The 25967-nt window shown below is 37.6% G+C and overlaps 1 protein-coding gene across 4 annotated transcripts in view; it reads right to left on the minus strand.

Moving 5' to 3' along the window:
• Positions 1 to 25967, minus strand: part of stxbp5b (syntaxin binding protein 5b (tomosyn)) — a 43073-nt gene that overhangs the window by 13126 nt on the left and 3980 nt on the right. For all 4 annotated transcript variants that reach the window (XM_084392648.1, XM_084392647.1, XM_084392646.1 and 1 more), the window contains exons 3-19: positions 13533 to 13614; positions 12725 to 12825; positions 11155 to 11289; positions 10951 to 11014; positions 10786 to 10869; positions 8563 to 8686; positions 7524 to 7602; positions 7067 to 7221; positions 6642 to 6714; positions 6420 to 6567; positions 5467 to 5534; positions 5250 to 5290; positions 4687 to 4907; positions 3088 to 3275; positions 2099 to 2224; positions 1435 to 1586; positions 430 to 492 (exon numbers count right to left, since the gene is read on the minus strand). In XM_084392648.1, the coding sequence (XP_084248774.1) occupies positions 430 to 492; positions 1435 to 1586; positions 2099 to 2224; positions 3088 to 3275; positions 4687 to 4907; positions 5250 to 5290; positions 5467 to 5534; positions 6420 to 6567; positions 6642 to 6714; positions 7067 to 7221; positions 7524 to 7602; positions 8563 to 8686; positions 10786 to 10869; positions 10951 to 11014; positions 11155 to 11289; positions 12725 to 12825; positions 13533 to 13614 (1904 nt within the window). The remainder of the gene's footprint in view (positions 1 to 429; positions 493 to 1434; positions 1587 to 2098; positions 2225 to 3087; positions 3276 to 4686; positions 4908 to 5249; positions 5291 to 5466; positions 5535 to 6419; positions 6568 to 6641; positions 6715 to 7066; positions 7222 to 7523; positions 7603 to 8562; positions 8687 to 10785; positions 10870 to 10950; positions 11015 to 11154; positions 11290 to 12724; positions 12826 to 13532; positions 13615 to 25967) is intronic.

Consider the following 25967-nt stretch of genomic DNA (forward strand, 5'->3'; position numbering starts at 1 on the left):
ATATCAGGTTATTAAAAACTGTTTTTGCTAAAACTTTGTTAAAAAAAAAATTCTTCCAGAGTGTTAACTACATAAAAAACGGTTTCTGACAGGTTTAAAACCAGCACAATATATAATAAAGCATGCTTCAGGAATAAAGGAATTTGACACAAAGAACATGTTTTTTGGATCTTGGCAGTATAAAATGAAAGTGGGTGGTGGTTTATCAAAAACAAACACTTTCTGCCAAAGGTCTCCTTTTATTTTTCACGAAAGAAAGAAACACGTGTTTGGAACAACACAAGGGCGAGTAAATCATGACAAAAGCTTAATTTTTTGAGTGAACTGTTCCTTTAAAGGTCTGTCAATCAACTCATTATAAAACTACCATTAACTCATGCTCTTCATGTTTTACCAGTAAATCCTGTCATATAATGAGGGCATCTTTACCTGAAGTTGGTGATTTACATCTCTCCTCTGGGGTGGCTGATGCATCATTACCATCACAAAAACCTGTTGAAAACAAACACGTCTAAACCAGACAGCCAGATGGACTTCATACAGGAAACATCACATAACACTTAAAACTAATAAATAAACGTAAAACAAATATACTATAGTGTTAAACAACGACAAAAAGAAGAATGCAGACAGATATAAAGAGAAGGACAAGACCTTTGATGAGTGCCATGTGACTTACTGAGGTAAGAAGAATGAAGCTTTTTCACAGATTCAGAATAAAAGTTAGAGAGGCCGGACATGCAAGACTTCTTACGCTGAGTGTCTTTACGAAACCACAGAGAGAGACGAATATTGAAAGGGTGAGACAAAACAATGACACAAAAAATCAAATGAACAGCTGAAAGGCCTTTGAACTCCTAGATTCCAGAGACTGGATTCAGGACCGTTTGGACGCATTTGTTCTGCTTTATCATTTTCAATAAATGAGTGAGGTCAAAAAAAATATGCCAGTTCATACAATTCAAACCACAATAACGCCAAGTATGAGCAATAGCAATAGTTTACTGTTACATAATCAAAAATTGCTTTATCAAACACTACTTATAATTGGTATTGGTCAGATTTTCTGTATTAAATCATCGCTAACAATAATGTAAAATATCACATGGGCCATAAATTCAGTCTGTTGGCATCTGTGTATTTCAAAGACTGAAACTCAGATGAGTGAACAACTAAAAGAACATGCAAAGAGACAAGGGAGAGAAAAGAACAAACATCGGCGCTCCTGTTTTTTGAGCATATGGATCGGATGATTTTCTAAGATCAGGAGCAGATGGTTCCTCGACCAGAGATGACCACCTGCAGGAGCATCATGGTTCGTAGACTGACACTGCTCATAATGAGCATGTGCTTTACTTTATCAGAGAGAAAGTGATGCACATAGACTGACAACATGCAGAGGTTATGATCATTAGTATGAAGATTTTTGTTCACCTGCCGAAGGCTGTCTGGCTTTGCGGGGTGAGCGTGGCTGTCTGTGGTGAGGATCTGATGAGCCGTACAACTCGGCTGTGCTCATGTTCAGAAGAAGTGTTTTCTGAAGATAATCAACCACTGCAAGTCCGTTGCCATTGCCAAATGCAACTCTGTAAAACACATGACAGATATACACTATGGGTCAAAAGTTTGGAATCATTAAGAGGTTTTTTTGTGTTTGAAAGTCTCATCTACTCACCAAGGCTGCATATGTTTAATCGAAAATGTATTTTAAATTGTGAATTATTCCTGTAATGGCAAAGCTGAATTTTCAGCATCATTACAGTCTTTAGTGTCAAATTATCTTTCAGAAATCATTCTAATATGCTGAATTGCTGCTCAATAAACATTTTTTGTGAATGGCCATTTTTGTGGCCAGTTACATTTCTGCATTTCAATAGTGTTCAAATACAATTCAAATTCCACTAAAATAATACTTAATTATCATAATTAGGAACAATTATTCAAGTACTTTACAGGCTTAAAATTGATGGATCATGACACATAAAACTTGTCTGAAAGATAATGAACAGCTGTTGTGGAAGGAAAGCATTTTTAATTGCTCAGTAAACACATCATAGGTGCAAGTAAATGAGTTGGTGTTGTCGTTTCGTGGACCTACAGGCCATATGCAGAGTTGACGGCCAGGCTGGTGATCTGTTGTGGCGGCTCCCCGCTGACCCACACCAGCTGAATGAGCAGCTCCACCTGGTAACCCGGAGACTGTTTGAGAGGAGAACTCCTGACTCTGGCCAAATAGGACAAAGGACACAATTAACTATGTGCTAATATAAACACAGACCATGTCATTCGTAAGGCTCTTTCTCACAGCCAGACATTTGAGCAAAACAAATAAATTAATCTGGTTCACATCATAGTAAATGTTGTTGGAAAGGCCATATTAAAGGGATAAGTTCACCCAAAAATGAAAATTAGCCCATGATTTACTGACCCTCAAGTCATAGGTGTATATGACATTCTTCTTTCAGACGAATACAATCAGAGTTATCTAAAAAAAATTAAGCGAAGCGATGCGCTTGTGTAAGAAAAACATTCATATTTAAAACTTTATAATCTAAAATAACCAGCTTCCGGCCAAACGAACATACGGATTCCACTTATGTCTGCATCGCAACTTATGCGAGTAATGCGACGTACTGTTGATATTTATGCTACGCCATGACGCACTACGCTACTTCCGACGCCACAAGTTGCGTAAGTTGCACTTTAGGAGTAAGTAGACTGTGTATGGCCTTCAGCCGGAAGCTAGAATTAAATATGTGTTAAATATGATTTTTTTTCTTACACAAACTCATCGCTTTGCTTCAGAAGGCCTTTATTAACCCCCCGGAGCAGTGTGGAGCACTTTTATGATGGATAGATGCACTTTTATGGACTTCAAAACAGAAACGGCCAAAGAGCCAGGTCATTTTTTTAAATATAACTCTGATTGTATTCGTCTGAAAGAAGAATGTCATATACACCTAGGATGACTTGAAGGTGAGCAAATCATGGGCTAATTTAAATTTTTGGGTGAACTATCCCTTTAAGGTTTTGTTTAGTTGTTTTGACATGCTGTTTAGGGGCGGGTAAATGTGAAACTGATTGTACTTGAGACAGGGCACGTTATCTCGCAGGCCGTCGGAGGAGTTGTTGCTGCTGGTGGAGGGGTGGGACTGAGGCAGGCTGGTCTGAGGGCTGGATGATGTTCCTGGGGTGGAAACGGCAGATGCCTGCTCTCCTCCGCCCTCAGGAGACTCCACTTCATTCATTTCACACTGCATACGGACCTCCAGCAGCTACACACCAGAAAAACTTTCATTAACTGTGCACACAGATTTATATAAACATATGCATAGATCTGCATGTCTATAAATGGATATATACAGATTTCCATTTCCAACAAATTTTTCTCTTTTATTTTAATTTTTATCATTTATTTGGTAACATTAAACACTACCGTTCAAAAGTTTGGGGTCAGTAAGAATTTGTATTTTATTTTTTGGGGGAAAGAAATAATAGAAATCAATACTTTTATTTGTCAAGGGATTCAATGATGATTTAAATTGATCAAAATTTCCAGTAAAGACATTTATAATGTTACAAAAGATTCTATTTCACATAAATGCTGTTCTTTTGAACTTTATATTCATCAAAGAATCCTGATAAAAATTGTACTCAACTGTTTTCAACATTGATAATAATAATGAATGTTTTTTGAGCATCAAATCCGCATATTAGAATGATTTCTGAAGGATCATGTGACACTGAAGACTGGAGTAATGATGCTGAAAATGCAGCTTTTAAATCACAGGAATAAATCACATTTTAAAATATATTCAAATAGAAAATAGTTATTTTAAATTGCTGTTTTTTTTTTATAAAATAAATGCAGCCTTGGTGAGCAGAAAAAACATTAAAAATCTTACTTATCCAAAACTTTTGACTGGTAGTGTATGTCTAGAAATACTAAATATATTAGCATTATCTCAATAGGGTATTTTTTAGAGATGATTGTTTTGTCTTGTTTTGTCAAATGACTATATATTTGCTAAAAAAAAAGTTATATACATTATTAAAATGTTTTAATAAGTAAAAAAAAAAAAAAAAAAAATTATATATACAAATCTACACAAAATTCATTTATAATTGAGCAATCTCTTGGGGAGCCTTAATATTATATAACACTGCTAATCAGGACAGGAAGGTATTTTCCAGGCATGAAAGGATGAAGGAGAGTGTTACCCGCTGTTAATTACATTTGTAATATTTATGTGAAGTTACTTCTACATTAATTTATTCAGTCCTTCAGTGTGAAACCTACCTCATTAAAAAAAGCAAGGTTTTTAGGATTAATAACCATAAATATGTGAGGGCTTTACTCATTTGTGTGGATGCAGCATATGGTAGTTTAACTGTTGGAAATCATGTGTCAAAACAACTTAATGCTTAATGAAACATCCTGCAGTGTGCATACTAAACTCAGTCTAAAACGGCTTTCAACAGCATTCTTCTAACTGCATTATAATCACCATGCAGTGTTTTAGGACCTCATCTTAATATTAATCATTTGTCACATAGTTAGACCATTTAAAATGAAATCGTGAATGAATCAAATGGTGACCAGCTACATCATCTGAAATTTACCTTAAACAAATCTTGTTCATATCTTGTACACATATAAACGTCCTGTATTAAAATGGGTCAGACCTGGACCACTTCAGTGGTGACTTCCTGTTTGCTGAACCTGTAGACGATGACGTGAGCCGATACTCCAGCCACACAGAGCACACGACTCTCTGGACACCAAGACAGGATCTGGATGGCGAACGGATCTTCATCCACAATGTCAGTGCTGGATTTCTCCTCTTTACTACGGGGCTTCTCAAACACCTTTGCTGTTTTTAGCTTATACAAAACCTGCAGCATTACTGACAGACACAACAGAGCAAATATGTTACCAATTCTCTTTATTAGCTGTTGTTAATCATTTTTGTTTTAAATAAATTATTAGCAGATACAATCTGCAAATTATTGCATTTTCTGAATTTGGGGAGCATCTGGATGTAGACAAGTACAAATGTCTTAAATGTAGCTGATAATGCTTTACTCTTATTAGTAAAATAAAAAACATTATTCTTTGGACATCTGTAGAAATATCCTGCGCAGATTCTGTGTGCATCTGATTAATATTTTTCCAACTCAAAGCATTGCCTAAAAAATCTACATGTGACATCAAAAGTAAGTGTTTGTTTTCTGAGACAGAAACTCACATGCTGAGGCGTCCCAAAACTTGATCGATCCATCAGCATGCCTGGTGTTTCAGGAAGAAAGAAAGAAACCAATAACAGCCCTGAAATACTGGCTCCGCATTAAAAAGCATTTCACTTCCAATAAGTATAAAAGGTGTCCCTCGCTAATCCAATTATTAAACGTGAAAAGGCTTCGGTACAGAAAAGAGTTCATGTATGTGTGTGAGAGATCACTTACCCAGTGATGATGATCTCTGAGAAACTTAGTGTTCCCTGGCCCCAGTTACCTCCACTTACTGGCCATTCCTGCATAAACACAGATTTGTATCAGTCACATAGGACTATCCTTTTTTTCTTTTTCTTTTTAAAGGACCTATTATGCTTTTGTACATTATTAATGTAATTAATACAATTAATTATTCACTTTCTTTAGTGTGTAATGTTGCGGTTTGAGCATAAAAAAGCTCTGTAAAGTCCCTCCAGAGGGAGTTAAGTGAAGGGCACACTCCGAAATTCGCATCTGAAATTTTCGCACGTTAAAAAATAAATACAACCTCACGTTATGTCAATCACGCTTGCACACTGCCTCCGAAACTTTCGTCCGTCATAAAAAAAAATAGGATCAGGTTAGATTTTCTGCGTTTTTCGCATCCGTAGCAAGCATTTCGAATGGTGTTTTGACAATTCAGAGCCACCGAATCACGAATACGAAAAAACGCATGCGAAAATTTCGGACTTTATTCACTATTTCAGTGCACATTGTTTCTGAACTCTCTGAAACACCTCCATTGTAGTCTTGAATTTTCTTCCGGGAATGAACACATCACAATATTTCTCATTTAAATAATTCCTGCCAAAGGCATACGCAATATAAAGGGGCGGGGCCTGGTTGAGTTAGTTAGTAGTGTTGAAACGTGTGGTTATTGTAAGGGGCGGGACATCTCCCAAACACGCTCGAAGCAGTTAACCAATCACAGCACACTGGACCAGCTGACCAATCAGAGCACACTGTGCTTTTCAGAAGGAGGGGCTTCATAGAGACCGGAACTAAACAGAGCGTTTCTGACAGACTGGAAAAGAGGTGCTGCAACAATGTTAAATATGTAAAATATATGTTCTTTTTTTAACATTCAAGCATGAAAACCTATTCTAGTAGGCGTAACAGGTCCTCAGCGGAGGGCAGAACGTTACCTTCTTACTGAAGCCCTGTCTTTTTTGTTTGGAGCCCACTGAGTAAAGTGCAGGAATGATTTCAGCAGGACAGTCCGCATAATATTCGCAGCAGGTCACTGGAGACTCGTGGATGGACAGAGGATACGGATTCTCAAAGATCGGATACCTGCACAGAGAGCTGTTTAGAAATCAGCTGTGCGCAAAAGATTAGAGTGTCTTTCCCGTTTGGCATTCACTCACCCAATCTGTGCAAGGTCAATAACAACCAAATCCTTCTCCAGCAGGACAACAACAGCATAAGGCTCCTGGAAATCTGTGGAGATACAGAAGGAAGAGTTATTTTAAAACTTAGATGAGACATCTTTACAAAATACCATCAATTTTTCCTAGTGAAAAAATTTTGGTGGAAAATGATTTAATAACTATATTTGTATTGCATTTTAGTGCTTGCATTAAAGTTTAATCTACTTTGCAACAACGGTTTGGTCCAAATTACAGTTCATTAGATTAAAAAAAAAAAAGTCTAGTTTGTCTAGGTCTAATTTCGTCAAGATTTAAAGATAACGAAAGAAACTTTTTTTTTTGCCTCTTGTTTTTAAAGGCACTGCTGAATATACAGTAAATGTTATGGGGAAAATCCAGCGATAGGTGGGGCAGTGACTTGCCGTTTGGATATGGGGTTTCACACAGCGTAAGGAAATCCACTATGGAGTAGTCCATCTCCAGCACTGCAGTGCTTTTCCCATGCATCACAGTCAGACAGGCTCGTCTACCCACTGTATCATATGACAAACCTCCACACAGTATCATGAATGGTTCCCTTAACAAAACAAATGAACAAATCTCAATTTTCCATGATGCAAAGGGAAGCCAAGCCGGAAGTAAAACAAATTAGTGCTTCATTCAGAAGGAGTAGAATTAAGAAAATTATTAAATGTAAAACTAGTCTTTCATATCCAAAAATAATTGTCATGTTAGCTTTATATTTTATGTCAGTCCTCTGTAAATCATCATGTCATCCCAATAAAACCCATAAAACAGAAGCCAGACAATGCAAAGCATTTAAGTCTTAACCAATGCATCATGCTCTGTTTGCTTCCTAAATGCAACCCGGAGCCTTACCCTGCCCTGGTAGTTTTGTACTCCACTTTCAAGATGGGTTTGCAAGGCTCCGGCTTCTTTCCATCCTTGGGCTGTTTACCTGGGAGAGAATATTGCATGTTAAACAAGGTGTGCATATAAATATACCTTCATATTGCTTTTTATCTCCAGTATCTGTGTATTTTAATCATGGGAACAACGATCAAATCAAGGGCAGGAACCTTTAAGCTTGATTTGTAATTTGATTCCAAAAAATTATTGTTGGCACATCTTTCAGCAACAGTATAGAGACACAACTCTTTGACACATTAAGGTGGCTTATCCCACATGTCCCTTATTTGAACTGAATTATTCATCTTTTTAAAACTAACAATAATAAACATTTCTGATGATTCATTTCTGTGGACAGATTGAGTCTGAGTTTTTTCAAAATCATGATGCATTTGTAAAAAGATTGTTTTGCTCCACCCCTATTAAGGATATGGATTTATTAAACCCCTGGGATCGCTTTGTTTCTTATCAGTGCAAAAAGGACTCAAAATACTCAAGTCGATTTTGGTCATGCAAATAAGTCTTGTATTTTGTACCAACATCAGCAAGCTTCTACATGAACATGGTAAAATGAAAAAGCAAACACCTTGGAAATGACAGGTATGTTGAACAGGAACTGTTTCAGGAATGGCCCAATGGTGTGTGACTGCTCAAGTCTCTGTCTTTAGATCAGTGTGCTCAATAATGTGTTTTTTTGTCCTTTGTTATGTATATTTGGATTGTGTAGTGTTGTTTTATGGCCTTATTTCAGTGACTTTTTCCACAAACCACACATGAACGTAATTTTCTCAAAACTTATTGTAGCAGAGTTTACTGAAGAAGTGTAAACACAGAACATTGATGCGTTTGAGAAACCTGTTCAAAAACAAGCATTTCCAGTTCATTTGTGCTGCTAGTGGCACACAAATGACACACTTCACCTCTACGGTTCTTTGATATTTATTCTGTGCACCCTGAAGTGCTCAACCTAAGGAACTTGGAACAGGAGTTTGTTTAGGCAGAAGCTTACCATGCGGTGTAATGATCTGGGCAGGCTTGGCAGGAATGCGGACATTCCATGTGGTAAGTGTGCCATCTGAGTGACTGCACACAAACTGTTTCCCCTCATGATGCCAAGCCACCGAGTGGATCGCCTACAGGCCAAACAAAGGATGAGTAATCAACCACAAGAAAACCAGGTCAGGCAAACTACGGTTCAAGTGTTGTGACAGTAATTATGAATCGACAATAATAAACATAACAACAACAAAAAAACAACATCTTAGTTCTGTTCTGTTCTTCTGGAATAATTTACTTCCTGTAGACTAGAGTTGTTAATTTAAGTACTCTGCACACCACTTTGACATAGGTATTTCACCATAAACAGCATTTATGTAATTTTATGATGTGAACGACAAATTACCACCAAAAATGATGTCACAACTAATCCTAAAATTACAAATGTGTACAGTTGTTATTGAAGTAGTTTATTGTGTTAAAGTGAATAATTATTGCAGTTATTGCTTTCATGATCAATCACTGCTGTGCTGTCACATCTGAGTACCAAGACTCCAGACTAACATTTGAGAACAGTAGCACAGATGCCACTAATTTCTTTAGTGATTATGATTTTTAATCATAAAGGTAATTTACTGATTTTTTTTTTTTTTTATTATTATTGTTTTGCATTGTTAAAGGTATAGCGGAGGATTTTCCCGAATTTTAGAAAAAGAACCGCCCTCTCCACTTTTTGAAAAAATGCACATGCGCAACACTCTACCTGCTCCCGAGAGGGAACGCCTATTAAACGTGTGCACGAGAGAGCATGCACGAGCTAATCATAGCTTACATTAACTTTTACTAGCAGTGATTTTAAATGGATTTCTCCAAATAGCAGGCCAAACTTTACCTGTGGGAAGCCCAACCTGTGTTTTGAGCGCACGCCATCGTGTGAATCGTGTGCACGAGCACGTACGACGGCCTTACGTAAACATATCACCAGACTGATTGACACTTAGGAGGACCAATAGTCTTGATGATCCACCCGGAAAAAGAAAATCCTCCGCTATACCTTTAAGTTGCAGTAACTAATAATATTACATGACTATGTCTTGGAAATGCACAACTGAGTTGAGATGCAGAAAAATGTTTTACTTTTATTAACAACAGTAATGTATAAAAAAAATACAAAATTAAAATAAAAACCTATGTGTATATATATATATATATATATATATATATATATTTTTTTTTTTTTTTTTTTGGTCATGGCATAAAAAAAAAAAAAACATTTAACTTGGATAATTGTTAGAGTTTTGAAATGGTGCAAAAATGTGAAGCACACTAGCTTTCAAAAGGTTGAAATGAAAAACATTTGACTATGGTTACAGTTAGCGTTAATACATTAAATCCATGGTGAATGTTGGTGATTTGTGGACTGAAAAGCCTTCTATAACTTGTTCATGGCACAAAAGGGCTTTTCACACTTGAAATAGTTAACCCTGGGTCCTTCTAAACCGAATCCTGGGTTATCTTGCTTCACGTTTCACACTGCTCATAATTTACCCGGGGTTAACAACTAATCCTGGGTATTCATAAGCTGATGTTTCACATTGTACAGTCCCTAACCCTGGGTTAACATTCTTATTTGCATATTTGCAGGGTCAGTGTCATTGATTGGATGAACACAGCACGCGAGCAAACAGCAATGGATACTTCGGACTATAAAAGGTAAGAAAGAAACGGTCTCTTCTTCACTCAAATTGTTATGTTTACTGTCAGCATTTGACATTTTTCCTCTCAAACGCTGAATTTACTGTTTATATACAATGTGCAGTGTTTCTATGACTATACAAAGCACGCAAGTATGTACGCGATTGGTTGTCTGTTGCTAAGCGTCTAGCTTTAACATTCTAACACCGCATCATGTCACACTGTACAAGTTTGGCATCACAATGCGGGGTTAACACCACAAAAGCAGTGCTAACCCTGCTCCGGAGCAATTTAGTCGCACCGGCAAGAAAAAAGGTAGCAAAATGAGATCATTTGGTGGCAGTCTGGAGACCTGTCGAGTAATGTCCTATACCAATTTGAAAACCTTCATTCCTTCATTCTACTGTGTTTAAAAAAAATATTTGTCCTATGTAAAAAGTTTGTCCTTATATATATATATATAAAAAAACCTTGACCTCAGAATCTGAGATTCAATCAGAATGTAGGGAGGCAACTGTAATCTACAATAACAATGCCTCACCTCGTCATAGTTGTACCGATAGTCAGCCTTCTTCGATTTCAAGTCCCACAGCACAACTATGCCACACTCAAAACCAATTAAAAGCTGCAAAAAAAGAAACACAACTTTTCTGAAATGGTGCAAACTAAAAGCTGAGCAATCAGGAAATATATTTAATCTTCATACTTTCCCTTCGTCCATGGGGTTATCGCTGATATGAACTACAGGTCCAGGGTGAGACTTTGAGGAACTGTTGGAGAGAGGAGACAATTTATGAGGAAAGTGTTTTGACAAATAGAAAGGTTGTATGCAAAGATCATGTGTGTAAATATTTGAGCATAAGACATTGAACATTTCATGGTGTCTATACATGGAGAGTCAGACCCTTACAGTTCAATGGCTTTGTTCCACATGATGACATAGCCTGAGAGGGTGAAGGACTCCACATTGACGATGTGAATGTTCCCTCTTTCCGTGCCCACGTAGAGCCATTTACTCTGAAACGGCAAATGGCAAAACGTGATCCTGCCAAAAGACAAAGAGAGAAATAATCTTTAATCAAAGTGAAATACTCACTGCGATTATCTCATACGATAGCGAACATTTGACTGATTTGTGTGTCGTGACGCAATTAGGATGAAATGGCAATAACAGCAGAGTGAAATCTGGCAAAGCGAATGAGTCACGTTTGATAAATCAACTGGTATTACTGCGGACGACTGTGCATTACTGCCATTGTGTGTCTTGTGAATGGCACAGCAATCAAGTCTATACGCACTTGAGAACACTGTCCTGCCTTCTTGTCTCTGAACAAACATTCATTTCAACCCTTTATTCTGGGTTGGTCTGCTTATTAACAGTCAAATGGGCTCTTTGCCCAGGTAAAGGCCAACTTTTGCATTTTCTGAAGAAAACGTTGGTGGTGTTTGCCTATGCAAACCTTGCTGCCACAACGCTAGAGTATTTTAGGTGGTCGCTGGCGTGTTGCTATGCAGTTGATAAGATTTTTAGAGATAGCATGTTGCAAGGATGTTTTGAATAAACCCTTAATCCCAAATATGAGCAATAGTAACAGTTAAGACAGCACGATTTGGAGAAAAAAAAATCAAATTGCAACTTTTCTGGAAGAAGAAAACCCCCAGTGATGTAAAAAAAAAAAATTCCAGTTTTGTTGTACTTGTAATAATAATATAATAATAATAGGGCTGTCAAAAGATTAATCGCGATTAATCGCATCCAAAATAAAAGTTTGTGTTTACATAATATATGTGTGTGTACTCTGTATAATTATTTTGTATATATCAATACACACACATGCTTTTATATATTTAAGAAAAATGTGTAATTTATATATAAAAAAATTATATTTATATATAATATAAATTATATATAAATATATACAGTATGTGTATGCAAATATTTCTTAAATATATACATGCATGTGTGTGTATTGATATATACAAAATAATTATACACAGTACACACACATATATTATGTAAACACAAACTTTTATTTTGGATGCGATTAATCGCGATTAATCTTTTGACAGCCCTAAATAATAATAATATACATTTACAACTCTATAATATGTACAATAATAATATTTATGACTGTCTTAATTCCTTTTTTTTTTTTTTACGTCAAACCATCAAGCATTTATTTTGATGGAAAACCACAGGTTTTCTTTTCTTTTAAAGCTTTTTTTTTAATGATAAGTGCTTCTCAATACAAGTTTGGGAAGATTTATTGCGTTCCCAAATGCGCATTAAAGCGACCAAATGCAGAGCAGTTTTAGCAGAGTTTGTGAGGAACAGCATTTACTGTGAACCGAGCTGCTCTGAGATGCTGCAAACACCGCTGGGTAATGAACTGCTCACATGTAAAAGAACACGTTGCCACGCAGCACATATATTTATTTAATGTAGAGGTGCATGGTTTATTTGTATGCAGAATGCTTACCTCTCCCGATTAAATTTAAGAGAATGGAGAATGGCAGGAAGTTTTTGCCTCAGATTCCACAAATGAATACTGTCATCTGCCAAAGCACTAACCAGCGCCCCCTATGGACCAAACACACACAAAAAAGAGAGCTCTAAATCTGCAAGTCACAACATATTGAACATATAATTCATTTTTAATTATGACTAAATGTTAAACCAAAAGCTACAGACAATTACAGGAAGAGGGATAAAACCAAAAGAGAAAGTAAAGGCCCGTTCACACCAAGGACGATAACTATAAAGATAACGATAAAGATGTAGTTCTAAAAATCGTTCACACCACAACTATAACGATAAAGATATGAGGAACAATATCATTGGGATCACTTTCAGAGCGTTTTTTTTTTTTTCAGCTGTCGAACGATAAAACACTGACAGCCAATCAGAATCCACTCGACTAGCAAATAGTGTAAAAAAATGACCTCAGGTATCCAGCTCTAGTTTCGACAACATTGTATTGCTTCCTTTGAAGTTGCAGTGAAAAAGGCATTGTATAGCTAAATATATATATACAGGTGTTGACTAGGCGTTGTTTTTATTCCACTATTGACTTCGTCAGCTAAATTCACTGTTAGATTAGATCGATTACTCTAGACTAGCTAGATTCACTGTTTAGATGCGCTCGAAACGTAGCATGCTGAGGACATCTGCTGGTAAAAGACGTGTAAATGCAACATAAACTGCTCTAATCGTATTGAATATATAGTTATCGTTATCGGCCTTAAGAAAGATGAAATGACCATACAGATGGACAGGGCAGAACTCACTTCATTGACAAGAAACTCCAGCTGGATGACAGCAGATCCGCTCTCATGCTGGCAGTAACACTCCACTCCTGCTCGGCCGAATCTGCAGGCTCAGTTAAGGTACATACACCACTGAACAACACCTCAAATGTGCTAAATCCAGAATACCATTATTGTATAAAAATGCATTGCAAAATTAAAGGGATATTTGACTCAAACAGTAACATTGTCATCATTCACTCACCCTCATGTAATTCCAACAGCAGCAGTATTTGTTTTATTATTTATTTTGCTTTTGAGATGAGATTTTAGGCCGAATTCAATACGATGAAACTGGCTGGTGATTTTTCCCACCAAAAAAAAAAAAGAAATTCACCAAAAAAGCAATCCATATGCTTTCAAGTCTTCATAGGTCATGCAATGCCTTTGTGTGAAGAACAGGCTCAAATTTATATTATTCTTACATGCGTTTACAGCAAACAGCACTGAGTAATGCATGTCGAACTTGAGAGATATTCGAGAGCTACTTCTTGGAGCTTTGCAGTAAAAACCATCACTTTTATTTGTACAGAAAATAGCTCCAACTTTCTTACCATGATTCCCCTTTTGTGTTTCAAAAAAGAAAGAAAATAATACAGAGTTGGACTATAATAGAGACACTATATACTGTACTTTAGGACTACTTAAATGAGCTGCAAAAAGTCACAGCACCTAAATATATGCATATACAATCATTATACATTTTAACATTAAAACCTTGCTGAGAAAATGTTTTCATGTCATGTTTCTTCTCAACAAAAAAAAGAATGGAAGTAAACCAAACAGGGTGCAGCACTAAAGGGAATCTGTGTTCGCAGAGGACTCTGCGTCATATTACCGAGGGTCTTGTCCATTGACTTAACTAAAAGGATTATACAAAGTCCCTAATCAGAGTCTTAAGTCTTGTCTGTGAATGCTGTTTCAGCCCTCTGGAGTACAGCACTCTAACTGCTCCCATAAACCCCTTCTCCAGCAGGACAACAGCGACAGTCTACAGTCAAACAGTCATTCATATTCATCAGCACTGTGCTGCATTGCATGCTTTCTATGTGCATTTAGAAACAAATGCGAGTACTGTTTCATATCAGTTTGCAGATTCCAGGGCTTCACAATGGGTGAAGAAACTGTTGTGTTGTTGTGCGTTTACACCCACAAGAGCTCTTTATATTCTCTGTTAGATTGTGATATCTTTCAAAAAATCCAAAATAAAACATCCAGACACTTTAGAGCTTTAATTCAACATCTGCATAATGCAAATTACAAAACTGGCGAGTAAAAAGAGCCTCTCGCTATAGCAATAACCTCAGATTAGAAAGCTTCATATCTGCCGAATGAAAATACTGCAAAACAACATATGGACACTGTATGTTGTTACCTCAGGACATCGAACACACTTCTAATGCCAGGAAAGGAATTCTGAAACAGTTTACACTATAAACAGGAAATGGGTTTCTCATCCGTAATGAATCAGCGGTTTCCTGCAGCAATGTACTAATTTCCTCTTGAGTAACTTGCAATTGTGAAAAAATATAAGACCTGAGAGCCCTAAAAGCACACACCCAGCTAACAGTACGTGAAGCTTTACGGTGTCTGATATGTTAGCTTTGTGCTGTACAGTCACATACCTGTACGTCCTACCCCTTCCAGCTAACGTATCTCTGTTAAACGGATCAATTATGGTAAGCAACATTGGTAGGGCTGAGCTCAGGAAGAGAGCCATTACACTGAAGATAAACTCACCTTGCTGACACAACGGTTTGCGAACAAGACAGCACCAGAGATTACAAGAGGGCAATAAACTAAGAACAAGACTAAACTAATGCATGCCCTACGCATTTAGTCTTGTTAATGTTTCACTGTAACCCGGCCTCTCTATGAAATGCACTTGAGATTCACAGAGCAGAAACTTACAATTAAGCCCTATTGGGATGGTAATTGTTTCTCATGTGGATGTCTGTAAAAAATAAATTTGCATGGGACCTCAGTGAAAAACTCGTGCATTCGGATGGCAATTTATTCACGGTGGAGGAGCTCGTTTTGTAATCCTATACGAACCCGGGAACACGCTGCTCACGTGGTCAGTCGCACGATTGCCCGCTGTTAAATAAAATATAATACGAATAAATTCATATTTAATTTAATAAAAGGAAAACAATGTCCTATTTATTATTTAATTATCTAAATCTCCTGTTTAAAAATAGAAAGCTAGACACGCTATATTTTGCATTAGGCCCATTTCAAAATAAGGGATGTCATTTGAAAAAATATGGAAATTAGCAAAATCAAGTTAATGCAGCCTCTTATTTACATGAGGTTAACATAAAGCTGCTTGGTTTACATTTTTAATGTAGAATATTTTAAAATTGTATTGCTGCCACAATAACAGTCCATCCCATTTCGCTGAGGTAGAGTGGTGATGGAATATTGTTCTTTTAAACACTTTCCAGCATTTCATACATATTTAAAATGCATGAAAATGACAGCGAAACACAACAGTTATATTATGGTGCTCGGGAGTGGTCAAAAAGGATTTAAACAGTTAATTTTTAATCGATCTCCTCTTGTAAACTCGGCACGGCAATTAAAATTACCACAGGACCTTGATGTTCGTCAAAAAACAGTAGGTAATTCAGCCGGGGATGTTTACACGGTTGGTGGGAGAAAAACTGACGTTCTGGATTCGGACAGCAATAACAATCACAGACTGGCCCCTGTTGAAAATACCTCACATCCCCATGAGAAACAATTACCGTATGAATAGGGCTTTAGTCAGCCACTATTATGTTGGTGTCAAATCCCTAACCTACAGTACCTATTTTTATTTATTTATAACCTTGCGTATTACAAATTCAGTGAGTAACAAGGCACCACTAAATCATAGTGATGAGCTTTTTTAAGTCGATGGAGCCCTAGGCAGCCCTATATTATAGAGAAAATATGAGAAATACATGAGATATTATGGGTATGGACAATTTGTCAGGCCATTATGGTGCACCATATTTGTTATGACAGATAATCAATACTAATATAAATAGTATAGTATAGTATAGCACATATTATAAATCCCGAATTGGTTTAGTCTGTGGTATAGAAAAGAGATCACAAAACCTTTAAAAATGACTTAATAATGCTAATTTGAAGTAAAACCAGAAGTAAAAATTATTCTAATGACAGAGGAACGTTCAGTGCTTTTCCTTACAGAAAAACCAACTGAATTTCGCATGTACAAAAATGCAAGAGAAATACATACTTTGCATAGTGAAATCCATGTGATCACATGTGAAAAATGATGACGTTGTCTACGTCATCACATGTGGAAAACATGGGAAATTCATGTGGTTTTTCTGTAAGTGCCATAGATAAAAGATTAAGCCTATAATGCTTTCAACGAACAAAAAATAGGCATTATTATCTGCTTCCGATATCAGCCCATTCAGTGAAAAATGATTCAACGATATAAAGTGAAACTATTACAGGTGTTTTTCATTGCACGTTTTTCAATCTAAAAAAACTTTCCGTTTTTATTTTTAACAAAATTATATGGTAGTCAGAGGTGGAAGGGAGGGGGCCAGATTTTTTTAAGGTTTTAAAGGTTTTAAAGCTTCTCTGATGATGCGTTTTGACCGTTTCAGCATCTGTTTCATGCACGCAACCTGGATAAGCTTCAAAAGGTAAACATGCCAGCAATGTGGAACAATAATGATGCAATGAGTATCAATATGTACAACTTGTTCGTTGGAAAAAACGGGAACATGACTAAATTAATTTCTAAAAATCATAAATTAAATTTGAGTTTTTGGGTTAATAAAAACTTGAATTTCAGTTTCTGTAAAAAAAGAAAGAATAATAAAAAAAAAGTGCATTGTAGCGTTTTGCTCTCTCACATCTCATGTCTTGATGCCCTGATGGGAAACCAAACAGGGATGTTTACACAGCAGGCTTGCCTATACCATATTTGGACTGAATCAATAATGGAGGGCTGTTATAAATAAGTTGCAGTGGACCACTGACTCATTATTTATTCATAAGTGTAAGCATCAGGCCCTTGACCAGCCAGTTTCTCCTCAGCTCATGCTCTCTGTGACGCTGGATCAGAGCCCAGGGTCGGACTCAGTCAGTCGCTCTCCACGTTCCATGGGAGCCGGAGACCAACCCAACAAACAGATCGCTGTTCGATTCTATTACTGAATATCTTGATCACCACAAAACCAACATGTGATGTTTTATTAACAAAGTTCAAATGATCTACCCAATCAGCACGTAAGGAGGCCTATTTATATTTAGCCTACTCACCTATGTTCCTCAAAAAAATATTCTGCATCCCTCCACCAGCCCGACTCCTCACTCTCAGCCGGTTCCCATCCCAGCCTTGGCTTAGAGCCCTCCCCTCGGACAGCACACCAAATACGCAAACTCTTTTACTCTATCTGATTATTTGTATGTGTGAACACGTGATATTTTCAAGCAGCAGACACTAATGCCATCATTGTTAATGCATATAACTAAGAAAACAAAATGTACTAGTAAACAAAAATATTTTTGGCAACTGAAATTAAAATACAAAAAAATGCATGTTAAATAACTAATTTAAAAAGTATGCAAAACTAAACTGCAGTTGTAAAAAACAGTGCAAAATGTATTTTCCCTATATTTTCTAAATATGACCACTACTTTGTTGCACACTGGTGAATTATTGTTGAATTTAAATTCAACTATAAATATACATTTAATATTATGTGGGGAAAAGCTAACTGACTGGTTGTGTTAAATGTCAGTCAAACGGCCCCTTTCTACCAAAGTGGGCAGTCCTTGGGCAGAAAACACCATAGGTTAACCTAAAACAGACCATCCACTAAACACAGGCTTGAGATAAATGCTGGAAAATATAATTATGTGTGGACCACAAATGTCAAGACCAGGATTCACTCAAATTAAACAAACATTCCAGCTGGGTTCGAGACTAGGGACACTTTACAATGAGTAAACACAAAAATCGCTGTCTGTAGTGCACAACTTTGCTGATCTATGGTGTTTCATCTGTATAAAACAGCCTAAGACACAAAGCTGGTGCTCTTCTGTACACATTCTTTAACTTTTCCATTGCTTTTCATGACAATTTCTCAAAGTAATTAATACAATTTAACTTCATTGTAAACTCTTCTATGCTGATTTAACTCAAAAGAATCTAAGGCAGTGCAATAACATTCACCCTGACAATGATCAGCAGACTTCTTTCTTCCTTTGGATTTTGGGGTGAAATATGGTATCAGGTTTCATGAGATTCACCCTAAAATCCTTCTGATTATTGTTCAATATTTACATGTCATGCAACACGGTTTAAGTGCTATAATGTACAAGTGAACGGAGCTCTGTAACGTTTAGGAAATCCACACAAAAGTTGTACTTTCTAAAGCGTCAAATTGCCGACCACAATGGATGACTCACTTCAAACAACAGGGGCTTCCGCTGAGAGCAAACAGCCGTGCAATCTGATAAGGGTGCTGTCATTCTATATGCCCTAATAATACAGGCCCAAGTGCAAAAGATTACAATGCAGCTGAAGCAGACAAACTTGTCAACGGTCCCTGCAACCGCTGACATTTGTTTCTGCAAACTGAACAGTGCCAACAAGGCAGTAAACCAGCTCTGAAAAGAGAGAACAAGGAGGAGAAGAGCAAAACAGAGACGAGATATGAATGATGATGAAATAACGGAGAAGGTGACTAGTCAGAGAATTGTCCACAAACATGTAGGTTTTGCACAGCGCAAGGTTGTACATCTATAAAAAACTGTCATCAGAGCATAATTAAAATTCTGTCTCTCTAGCCAAGTACGCTTGAGTAGTTCATTAAAGGAGACTTAAATATATTTAATGAAAAACACAATCTATTAACTAGAAAGCGAAAGCAAGTTCATCAAGACTAACTTTGATTGTTGGTTTAACAAAGTCTTGCCTGAAAGCTACATTTACGAGATTATATACGCCTCAGAGTGCAAGGACGCTGATAGGTTGTTGCTAAATTTTTCCCAGTGGTTGCTAGGGTGTTGCTAGGTAGGTGTTCTTGTTGCTAAGGTGTTGATAGGCAGTTGCTAATATTATAGACAGAGACAGACAGATCATGGCATTTTTAGGTGGCTGTTAATATGCTCTGAATGGTTGCTAGGACACTGCTAGATAGATATTAAAAATATTAATATCTAATATCCTCCAATCTACAGAAGAATCTTGCATCCTTCTCCAACATGCTTCTGAAAACAGATATACACATAGCACACTAATGACAAGCTCTTTGCGCAATAAAAAAAAAACAAAAAAAAAACATAAAATTATAGAGCTATTTGACTCCACGGCTTGCACTCTGCCTCCCTGTCCAAGACAAACTCGAGCCATTAGTAGGTTTCAGAGTGATAAAGTAGAGATAGGATCTGTCCAAACAAGATTAAGAACAGTAATCAAACAGGCCCTGGGTGCCTTAAACAAACTGGAGGAGTCTCAAATGGCCGTTATTTAAAGCACTTGGAGTTGGATGCTGCCAACAGCAGCCTACAAGAAGAGCAGAGAGGAGAGGGTCATAGATCACAGGGCAATCAACACTGAAACAGCGCTGATGATACTAAAAATAGCACTAATCAATTCAATTTATACAGTGCTGAAGCCTAATAAAAAATTATTCGAGCATGAATTGTAAGGCGTCGTTGCCTGTGTAAATAAGCATGTAGAGAGCTGAAGATGATATCGGTTTTCAGCACACAGTTGTTGGGTGGCACTTCCTCATTCAGATTCTTAACGTTTCTTAAAGTCCCCCTGGTGAAAATCAAGTTTTTAATGTTGTTTAGATGTCTTTGTGGTGTTTTTAATATGACAAACCATGTGCAAATTCATAAGTCAACACCATTGCTGAGTATTTTCTCTTTAAAACTGCAGTGAACCAAAGACAGTCTCAAAAACACAGTTTGAATTCGCTGGTGTTTCTGACGTCACAAACTACCTTGTAACCAATAACAACAAAGTGACAACAAATCTAGATATTCTTCTAGATGGCTCAGGAGTACCAACCTTTTGGATGTCATTTTTCAACCACCAGGTAAAAACATAATGGGCCCTAATTTAAAGATCTGAAATGCAAGTATCAAACGCAAGTAACTTTGTGGGCGGATCTCGGGACCGCTATTATACCGGCGGGATAAATGACTCTTGCGCCCGACGCAAATCTAAAATGGGTTGGTCTGAAGTAGGTTCATTATTCATAGGTGTGGTTTGGGCATAACGTGAAATAAACCAATCAGAGCGACATCTCACATTCCCTTTAAGAGCAGGCGCGCTTGTTCCAATGGCGGATTGCTATTATAACGGCGGATTGCTATTTTAACAGCGGATTTGCCAGGCGCACGCCAGGAGCGGTTCACAGCCGAGGAGACCGACGTTCTCGTCAGGGCCGTAAAACACAGAGAAGTGACATTGTATGGGGATGGGAGAAACCCACCCAAATTAGCTTCGGTTAAACAGGCGTATAATAATTTGGGTAAATGTGTAAGCTAGATTTATGCCTATTTTTTCACATCTTCATGGACACCACAATGATTTCCCTCGTGTGGAATATTTTTCCTTGTAATTATATATGGTTTGCAAAAATGGAAACTGCTGCATCTGTGTAGATGAGAGAAGCAAAGTGTATGCGCGTTGTGCACACGCTACATTATGGCCAAGCATGCACCCTTAAAATAGCATCTGAGCGCGCCACTGAAAACGCGCCACTGACTTTAGACTAGGTTTTTCCTGTTTAGTGGTGGAATTGTTTTCTGGAACTGCAAAATAGCACCAGGGAACGTTTGCGCCAGAACACGCCTCCTCTTTTCGCCGAACCGCCCCCACCCCCGGGAGCGCAAGTTTATTCCCTAATTTACTGACGTGCGTCAGCCGAGGGAAAAGTCTGCTGTGCGTCGGGTGCAAAATAGGAATGATACATGCGTCGGTGTACAAAGTCAATTGCGCTGGGTGCAAGATAGGGCCCAATAACTTACAAGAAAACTAACAACAGGGCTCCAGACTGTGAACAAAGTGTTGCATTTTGCGAAATTTTTTCTTGTCGGTGCAACTAAATTTTGTTAGAGTACGACCACCACGTTGCTCAACCGATAAGAGCTGCCATTTCTGTCGCATATGAAAAATATTAAACGGTAATGAAATGAAAGTGGAACAAATCCGTACTTCTCGTTTGAGCTGCACAGCGAGGATCGTTTATCAGCTCGCAGTGGCAGCAATATTACAGCGCAGCGCCAGCTCAGAACAGGTGTACTCGCGGGCCGATCTTGATCACGTGAAACCGTTACTACACAGACAGCGCTGGGAGATCCACTGAGAAAAAACGTTTGAGTTAGTCTTAATACATCGCTGCGAGATCTAGTGAGAAGCATTCAAATTCAGCACAGAATTCTCTGTTATAAATCATAGATATCAGATCAAACAGAGCCGACATGGAAACCAGGAGAAACATTGTGCAATGAACAAACAAGTTATAGAAGGCTTTTCCCTCCACAAATCACCAACATTCACCATGGATTTAATGTAGTAATGCAAACTGTAACCATGGTATTGTGGCAGAAATAGTCACATGTTTTTAGATTATTAATTTCAGGGTCCATGCAAACTTTTGAATGTGATTTGAATGTTCAAGGACTTTCAAGTGCTTCACAGTTTTTCCAGCACTTCAAAGCTCTAAATATTATCCAATTTAAATAAAAAATGTATTGTGATGACCAAAAATATTTATTACTACATTTTTCCCAATAAAACTCAACTCAAGCTCAGTGCTTTACTGTCAAATGTGCATTTCTAAGAAATAAACTTAATTTTATTAGTTACTGTACTTATTAATGCAAAAACAATAGTAATTTTATAATTAATTTACCTTTATGATTAAAATCCCCCCACTCTCCAGCGCTACCAGATCAGGTGCTAGTGCCACCATCTGTAGAACTTAGTGGCACCGGTGCTACTGCTCTCAACCAGTCTGGAGCCCTGGAACAACCAGATTGATGGAACCTGATGGAACCAGATGGAACCTGCTAAGTTTTCCTGCACCGATCTTGGTAGGAGGTTCTGTGAAATTCTGTGAAATAGACTTAATTATGTTAAACAGAGCTGAGATTGCTACATTCTTGTTGGGAGATGAAAGCATTACCAAACAAATAATATTGAATAAACGTACATAAGTATTGGATGTTTACCTCCTGCACACATTTGTAAAGATTCCTTTTCACAAGAAGTCACCTGATTTGAGATATCATTTATGTCTGCAGCACAAACATGCAGAATACTCCAAAGTTTAATATTTTACATTATATTGAATATCTATAAATAGTAACATTTGGCCTTACAAACACTTATAACCCACAGCAGCAGAGACAAACTGCACCATTCATACACTAATTCTACATTCATCAGCTTATTACAAAATTCATCATCATGAACAAATTTTGCAGCACAATCTATACTAAATTATACAGTTCACTTGAAATAAAAAACAGAACTAGTATATCAAATGTACTCTTTAGGTCCCATGAGGAATGTTCTGGCTTCGTAATCTAGTCACAAGCTTTTTAACCCTATGACAGAATCACCTGACTTGTTGAAGTCATTACACATTATGCAGTAGGCCTACACATCTTTAGTGAGATGGTTGCAAAATAAGAAAAGATGAAAGAAAGTTGCATTCTAAAGCAAAAGATGGCAACTTCCTCATTTGGTAAACCACATTGGTTTGCGGTGTTTCCAAGGAGAGGTTCCTTCAAATGTGATGCTTGACTCAACACTTTTTGCACAAATCTTTTTGTGTCTTAAACACAGAAGATTCTGATTTCATTATGGTCTAAACAAGTATCATAAAGAACAAATAAGCTTAATAAACCACTGCAAGTTTAAGACACACTAAACTTCTGGTTTCAGCATGCACAAAACCTCATCAGATCACAGAGCATAATCAGAACAAAAAGCATTCAACAAGAATCAATTTGTGAATTATTCATGCATTAAACCTCAAAAACGTTTGCTCCTTAGCACTGCACTTTGTATAAACACTACCAAGCAAAGGCGAGACTGCATATTAAAGAGCGCTTCACTGTTTTTATGCTGCCAAACATCTTAAACAAACTGCTAGGTCTTATTAAAAAAAAAACTCCTGCATGTCCTGCAATGCTTCTGAACACACAGATTGAGACACAAGGGACCAATCATGTAAAATTAGATATTTACTGTTAGTAAACACCTTATTGAGTTTGTGTCTGCTGAGATGTGGCGGTGTTCCCCAATGCTGGGGGCAATGAGGCAAATCGATACATCTGTCTTTTGATAAATAGCCCAATCGACTGAATGACAGTAAGCCCATCACCTCTTGCTGCACATTAACACATCCAGGCAACAGCTGAGCATGAGGACTGAGCCAATCAACTCCACTATACACGACAGAGAAAACTGACCTGGCGGGTGGCTAGTGACTTTCCACAAGGACAAAATGCCATTGATAAAGTGAAATCCACTGCACACCGTTACAAAAGCATAATACCAGTGCACTCCTACTCTCAAAATTAAAATCTGGCCTTGCAACCATGCAACCTTAATAGGGATGGGCGGTATAACTTACATTATATAGAGCTTATGCACCACAGAAACAAGCACGCATTCATCTTTAGAATTTTGTGTTTGAACTTCTGGTTTTGCTGTAGCTCTGTATATTTATATGGCATCACTGTTGAAGAGTATTTAAGCTGGTGAAGTGGATTTACTTACAGTAGAGTTAACGAAAGTTATCACGACAAGCATTATAATGCTTGAAGCAGAGGTCATAACAAACGCCAGTAGACTGGTGTCTTCACACCTTGGTTTTTTTTTGGTCTGGAACAAAAAAGAAATAATACATTTAGGGCCCTATCTTACACCCGGTGCAATGCAGCGCCAAGCGCGATCCCACGATGCAAGTGTTTTTTGCTAGTTTCAGCCCAACGCAGTTATCATTTTCACATCCTGCGCCACGTTGTTTAAATAGCAAATGCACTTGCGCCCATTTGTGCGCGCTGGTCTGAAAACGAGGTGTGTTCAGGCGCATCGTTGGCGCGTTGCTATTTTGAGGCAACAGAAATAGACTGAGCCATTGACCAACTGAAACCTGGTCTAAAGTAATTGCCGCACATTTTTTTATTTGTTATTTAAAGAGCGCGTTAGTAATGTGTGCCTGTCGCAACTATGATGAGAAAAAACAGGTTTGCTTGAGCATTCTGGCTTTTTAGGGTCGCATCTTGTGACATCATGACATGTTTTTTGTTTCGTTTGCATGTCTTTGGTCCATGTTGCATTCATATTTCAACCGAACCACACCAGAGTTCTTTTGGAAGCGGACCGAGACACATCTTTTCAGTGGTCTCGGTCCGCTTGTTTGGTGCGCACCAGGGTTCAGATGAACTGCACTAACAGAGCAATCGGACTAGGGTTAATTTTAAGTGTGAACATACCCTAAAGCGAACAGTTTATTCATAAATCCGTAAGATCTTACCTACATGCTGTGGAAATACAAACCAGAAGACAGAACACACTGAGCGCAGCGCTGAAAAGCGGCGGGGCTATATGAGGATTAAACAAGGGCTTGCGTAGACTAGTTGGGTAATTGACTACGTCAACCACTAGTCGGCGCTGTCAAAAGCCATAGATTACTTGAGCACGCAATAACCATAACTTCACATATCAAAGCTCTTGTAAAACTGTAACAAAAACCACGAGTAGTCGAGTAACTCGGGTACTGTTTTGACAAGTCTCCAACTAGAAAAGGAAATAGGAAATCAGTCATGTAACCCCTAATATATACGTCACGTTAATGGTGTATTTCACAAAATAGATGATGACATGAAATACATTTGGAAAGTAGACATGCTATACTCGAGAACTAGGCTATTTTAAATGTTTTTTATTATTATTAATATAGTGCATTCAGTTATAATGACTACATATTAAAGGACAAACGTTTACATTTATCACACTGCAGAGTGATTTAAAAATAAAGGAAGGTGAAGGGAAGGTCAAAAAATTATGTGACCAGTTACTGAACATAAGATGTACACTAAAATAGCTATTAACCCACAAGAGTCGTGCAGAATCTTAACAAGCTAACAGATTTCTTCTATTGCACCACCCAGCTGTACTTTATAGCCATGTTTCATTTGACAGAAATGTGTATATCTGATTCTGAACATGAAAACACTTGGCTGAGTGTGTGTGTCTCTAACAGACGTGCCCAGCAGGACTGGCGATGTTTCCAGCACGTGCGAGGTGGCATTCTGGCAGCACCAATGATGAGACGAGCTCTGCAACATATGGCAACAGAGCTGCTCATGCCACAGTGGATATCATTAATGAGTGCAGCTTCTCTC

The sequence above is a fragment of the Rutilus rutilus genome, assembly GCF_951802725.1.
Source record: "Rutilus rutilus genome assembly, chromosome: 21".
Classification (NCBI taxonomy): Eukaryota; Metazoa; Chordata; class Actinopteri; order Cypriniformes; family Leuciscidae; genus Rutilus; species Rutilus rutilus.